The 6437-nt window shown below is 43.5% G+C and overlaps 1 protein-coding gene across 1 annotated transcript; it reads right to left on the reverse strand.

Moving 5' to 3' along the window:
• Nucleotides 1-1494: 1494 nt before the first annotated feature.
• On the reverse strand, nucleotides 1495-3366 carry LOC143579285 (uncharacterized). The gene is made up of 5 exons (XM_077062631.1): nucleotides 3043-3366; nucleotides 2558-2694; nucleotides 2353-2470; nucleotides 1572-1905; nucleotides 1495-1502 (listed from the first exon to the last, which is right to left on the reverse strand). Exons 1-5 carry the CDS (start codon nucleotides 3364-3366, stop codon nucleotides 1495-1497), a joined length of 921 nt encoding a protein of 306 aa, XP_076918746.1.
• Nucleotides 3367-6437: the final 3071 nt, after the last annotated feature.

The raw sequence follows: 6437 nt of genomic DNA on the forward strand, positions 1-6437 counted from the left end.
AGGCCGTCATTGTGTTGGCCAAAGGACTGAAGACTGAACTTATCAATATTATCGACCCGATGTGGTTGGTTAATTTAACTAAGACCGACAACGATGTGCTGCACAAGAACAAGATTCTGATTGAGCGCGATGAAGACAATGATCTGGCTATACAAATCCAATGTGTTGTGCGTGTTTGTAATGAGAACGGGATTCATAGCTGCAGAGACTGGCAGTCCAAACGTTTCAAGTGAAGATCAAAGGCAAAGAGCTCAGTTTTGCGTCTTGAGTCTTTTTATTTATCGTTAATGTATTTGTTGTTTTGTTTAATGTAATAAACAATTAATTTATCTTATAGTTCGTTAATGTATGAGTCTAGTTCGCTAAGGATGTTTAGCGAACTAGATCTAAGTTAAGCCTCTCCTGATTCGTTAAGGATGTTTAACGAATCAGGAGGTGATTCGTTAAAGTTTATTTCGTTTAATGTATGTAACGAAGTGGACTCTAGTTCGTTAGGGGATGTTAACGAACTAGGTCCATCTTCTATTTATATGTGAACACTGTTCACAATTAAGTTAAGTTTTGAGATTTAATTAACGAAACTCTGTCCGATCTCTCTCTCAATCTTCATACTTATAATATTAACTTCATATGTATAACATTGATAATATATAGACAAACAACATATAATCAATCGTGATAATGAGCTAGATCCGAGTTTAGAATTAATCGTATACATCATATCTGAGATCTGTTAACTGTTAGGTGTTAATACAGAGGAACAAACAGATGGAGCGGAAGTAAGGAAGAGACTTGCATACTAGACTGACGCGATGAAGGAAACTCAATATGCTCATGTTCATCTAATGAAGCTAGTGCTCAAGATGCAATCAGAAATCTTAGACTTACCGGAAGAAGTTAGAGATGCAAGAGGTCATGTAGCGGTAGCTCTAGCTCGTTGGGCGACACTAGAGGCACAAATTTCTCCGAACGCAGCAGAATCGGAGGAGAAACCTGAAGAAGACCCAGAGGAAGAGCCGGCTGAGGAGGAGGCACACTCTGACATATCGTTAGACGACGACATCTCAGGATGAGAACACCTATATGGAGGGGTTGTCTCCATCCAAATTATATTTTCTATGATTTTAAGGATTGATTTTAAATTCTTTGTAGTGGATACAATGGTTTTAATCAAGAATTATTATTTGGATTATTATATGGTTGTGATGCGATGTTTTTATTTCTTTTCTTTTCTACTTTTTATCACATGTATGGTTTATTGTATATTCAACCGAGAGTTCATGTCTAACATTGCATGCTGTGATTTTTAAGGAGATGTCTGGAAGAAACGCTGTACGTGCTCGCGGTAACATCAACATGACCGCAGCAGAATTCCAAGTCTTATTGAACGACCATGAGGAGGCAGCGCTGGCTGCTCATGTCGAAACGTCAGTTTCCCATCCCCACACTTAAATTTCACATTGTCCTCAATGGGAGACAAGAAAAAGACAGAAATTAATAAACTAAAATAAAACAAAGCATAGAGAAAATGGAACAGACTCCACTAATAATATGGCAAATATCTTTGTTACATGTTCCAATAAAGCGACCGTGCAACATTTCATTCGCGGCCGCAGCTTTTGGGTCTCTTCTACATTTCATATGCTCTAACTCAACCGGTAGATGACACACTTTATCGTAAACCATCCTAAAGGGTGTGGTCCCAATAGGCATTTTGAATGTTGTACGAAAAGCCCAAAGTGCATCATCCAACTTGTCGGACCAGTCCTTTTGGTTCTTGCCGACCATTTTCTCCAGAATTCGCTTCACTCCTCGGTTTGCGTTCTCCACTTTCCCGCTCGTCTGTGGATGATAGGCGGTGGATAATTGGTGGGTGACATCATACCGTTCCAACGCCTTCTCCACCTAGGCATTTAAAAAATGTGTGCCCCTATAACTGATCAAGGCCTTGGGAGGACCAAACCGACTAAACAACCTCTTCAAGAATCCCACTACAATTCGGGAGTCGTTAGTGGGCAAGGCTTGAGCCTCAACCCAATTGGAAACGTGGTTGATGGCCACGAGAATGTATCGTTTCCCTCGAGAAGAAGGGAACGGATCCATAAAATCAATGCCCCAAATGTCGAAAACCTCACAAACCTGAATAGGGTTTTGGGGCATCTCATTACGGGATGAGATGTTACCAGTGCGCTGACACGCGTCACACTGTCTGAGAAACTCTTAAAAAATCGATGGCCAATAAAAGCCAGAATCTAGAACTTTCCTAGTGGTGGAAGACGAACCATGTTGCCTCCAGTTAAACCCTCATGACAATTCCTAAGAATTTGACGGCTCTCTTCCCTACTCACACACCTCCTCAACACTCGATTGGCGCCTACACGAAACAAATACGGCGCATCCCATATGTAGTGGCGGGCGTCTGTGAAAAACTTCCTCTTTTGCTGATAACTCATGCCCTTGACCACCACTCCTTCAACCAGATAATTCGCAATATCAGAGAACCATGGCAGACCTTCCTCTTCAACACTCACATACAAAAACTGACTCTCTCTCAAACCTCATTCTCACCATCATCAACGACTCATGGGGAAACTTATCCCCGATGTCATCCTTTCTAATCTCCTCTCTCTTTGGATCCTTCAGACGTGAAAAGTGATCCACAGCTACATTCTCTACTCCCTTTTTATCTCTAATCTGAATATCGAATTCGGAAAGCAAGAGAATCCATCATATCAGGTGAGGCTTGGCATCTTTCTTAGCGAAAAGGTATCGCAATGCAACATGATCAGTATAAACGATGGTTTTGGACATCACGAGATAAGAACGAAATTTGTCAAACACGAAGACCACTGCTAGAATCTCCTTCTCAGTAGTCGTGTAATTCTCCTGAGTATTATTGAGGGTCTTACTCGCGTAATAGATAGGATTGAAGTGCTTGTCCTTCCACTGACCAAAAACAGCCTCGACTTCAAAATCACTTACGTCTCACATGAGCTCGAAAGGTAAGCTCCAGTCGAGTGCTACTAAGATAGGGGCGTTAACCAACTGTCCCTTGAGAAACTCAAACGCCTTTAGAAAATCAGCATCGAAGTCGAATGCGACGTCCTTCTCTAAAAGGCGAGTAATGGGCCGGGTGATCTTAGAAAAATCTCTAATGAACCTACGATAAAAACCCGCGTGCCTGGGCAAACTAGTAACGCATTTCACACTAGTCGGTGGAGGATGTCTACTGATGGTGTCAATTTTAGCTCTGTCTACCTCAATACCGTCTCGTGAAATCTTGTGCCCGAGCACAATGTCTTCAGTCTCCTTGAAGTGGCACTTCTCCCAGTTCAACATCAACTTCGACTCTATGCACCGCTTCATCGTCCTCTCAGGATTAGAAAGACATTATTCGAATGAGTTCCCGTATACTGAAAATCATCCATGAAAACATCCATAGAACTCTCGATCATGTCTTGGAATATCGCTACCATGCAACGCTGGAAAGTAGCCAAAGTATTACATAACCCGAAAGGCATACGTTTGTACGCAAAGGTACCATATGGGCATGTAAATGTGGTCTTTTCCTGATCCTCTTGTGCGACCAGGATAGGGAAATAACCTGAAATCCATCAAGAAAACAGTAAAACTGTCGTCCCGACAGATGCTCAAACATCTGATTAACGAACGGAAGAGGAAAGTGGTATTTCCTAGTAGCGTCATTAAGCCTCCTATAGTCGATGGACACCCGCCAAACTGTGACTGTCTTAGTCGGATAAAGCTCGTTACGTTCGTTATTGACAACTGTCATCCCTCCATTCTTATGGACGACTTAGACGGGACTCACCCATGAAGAAGCGGAGATGGGATAGACCAGGCCTGCGTCGAGGAGTTTGATAACCTCCTTTTTGACCACCTCCGACATTTTAGGATTGAGCCTCCTCTGAGGTTGGATTACAGGCTTATACTCATCCTCCATGAGTATCCTGTGCGTGCAAAAGTTCCGGCTGATGCCCTGAATGTCCATGAGTTTCCACGCAATAGCCTGTTTGTGTGCCTTGAGCACAACAACCAACCTCGACTTCTCATAATCCGTCAACTGAGAAGAAATGATGACGGGCAAATCGACATCACCGTCCAAGAAAGAATACTCCAGATTTGGAGGTAGCCCTTTAAGATCGAGGGACGGTGGTGCCACAATCGATGGTCTCTCCTTTGGTCCCTCGGTGCTATCGGCAACCGTGAACACCTCGAGGTATTCAGGAGGTGAGCCAACAAGAATGCTAAGGTCGTTCTCCAAGGGAACATCAACCCCGTCCTCCTGATTGAGCAAATCTGCTCCAGAGATGTAGTCAAGAAAATGATCAAATTGAGATATAAAGGTGTCAAGAAAGTAAACGGAATCGTCCTAACTACTTGAGTTCCTCATCAATTTCACAACATCGAAGGTGATGTTCTCCTACCCTACACGAAGTGTAATTTTTTCGTCGAAAACGTCAATAAGCATTTTAGCAGTACGCAGGAAGGGTCGTCCGAAAATGAGTGGGACATGATCATCAGCCTCCATGTCGAGAATAACAAAAACCATGGGATAAACGAATTTATCGACTTTAAGGAGTACGTTTTCCACGATTCCCTGCGGATAATTGACTTAACGGTCGGCCAAGGACAAACTCATGCGCGTCAGGACTAGCTCGCCAAGGTCTAGCTTTTTATAAAGAGAATATGGTATCAGATTTATGCTAGCACTTAAATCGGCCAACTCATAGTTCTCAGTCGAGCTGCCAAACAAACACGGAATCGTTAAGTGTCCCGAGTCTGCTAATTTCTTCGGCAGTTTGTTCTGGACTACCGCGGAGCATCCTTCATTTAGACATACTATCAAAAGCCCCGCCAGCTTCTTCTTATTCGAAAGAAGATCTTTTAAGAATTTGGCGTATTTAGGCATATGCTAGAGTGCCTTGACAAACAGAAGATTGATTTTTAGTTGATTAAACATGTCTAAGAAATGTCCATACTCCTGCGCATACTTCTGCCGCAGAAGACGAGCAGGATACAGAACTCGAGTAAGATCGACTTCGGGACTCTTCTTATCTTCAATCTTCTTCTCAACAACTTTCTCTGTAGGAGACTAACCGTTTGACGCGGTACTTGCTGGGACTCGCCTGTCGTGCGTCCTCACAGGAGTCTCCAACTCTATCTCCTCGTCCACTGGCTCCTCATCCTCTGTCGGCTGCTGCTCCCTGTGGCCTCCTCTACCACTACGAGTGGTCACCGCTTTCAATTGTGCCTTCGGGTTAAGCTTTATGCTACCCTGAAATGCTCCGACCTGTTTATTAGGTAGCATCTGCTTTGTCATCTCATCCAAAAATGAAGACTGCTGGTTCTTCAATAGGGCGTCGTGCTCAGCCAGTCTCTACTGCGTGTTATTATCTCTGTCAATAAGGTGAGAAAGCATAGTAGATTGCTTAGTTAGAAGCTCCTTAAGATCCAGATCCACACGGCTACTCTTCCCCGAACTCAAACTCCCTTCTGTCTCTAGGTCAATAACCTACTCCTGCCTCTGCTGAAAACCTTGAGCATTACCTCCTGACCTCCAACCATAGTTGGAGTTATTTCTCTATCCTGAGTTTCCGTAGGCATTTGCACCTCGATTCCGATTATCCAAAAAGTCTACCTTCTCATATTGATCGGCCAGACAATCAACTGTATCGTGCCCTCCGCGACAGATTTCGCATTTCTGAGCGATTTTCTTCAACTCTCGAATATCCTTCTGCATTGCCTCTAAGGCAGCCGCGATGCTAGTATCATTCGAGACCTGGTAAATGCCTCGAGCGGAAGAGGCGGTGGTTTTAGAAATACCTCGGGCAAACAATTCCTGCTTCTCGGCTAGGGAGAAACTCTCAAACAACCACTCTCACTCATCTATATCAAGCTTCTCTAACATGTTTCCTCCAGCTGACGTATTGAATCTCTTCTGCATCTCAAAGGTTAGTCCGTTATAGAATTTATCGACTATAGCCCATTCGAGTAGACCATGCTGGGGGCATCTACTAAGAAGATTATGGAACCTTTCCCAAGCCAAAAGGTATGGCTCGTCATGGTCCATGCAGAAGGAACGGATCTGATCACGAAGTCGGGAGGCTTTAGATGGCGTAAATTACTTCTTAAGGAATTCAGCTTAAAGATTATCCCACGTAGCGGTGGACCCAAGGGGAAGTTTTTCCAACCACGATGAAGCACGACCTTTTAGAGAAAATGGAAAAAGATGAAGGTAGACAGTAGCACGAGTGACGTTGGCAATATTGAAAGTGTCACAAATACGAGTGAATGTTGTCTTCAAGTATGTGAAATGGGCATAATTAGTGATGGAATTCATGACGTTGGTCGGAATCTGCCAGTTATTAGCATCGGGCATCGCCGGACTTGTGATAGAAGACCGTCTCCCCATAACT

This window comes from Bidens hawaiensis, unplaced genomic scaffold, assembly GCF_021521415.1.
Source record: "Bidens hawaiensis isolate Kalapana, Puna unplaced genomic scaffold, B.hawaiensis_p1.1 tig00029651_1, whole genome shotgun sequence".
Lineage (NCBI taxonomy): Eukaryota > Viridiplantae > Streptophyta > Magnoliopsida > Asterales > Asteraceae > Bidens > Bidens hawaiensis.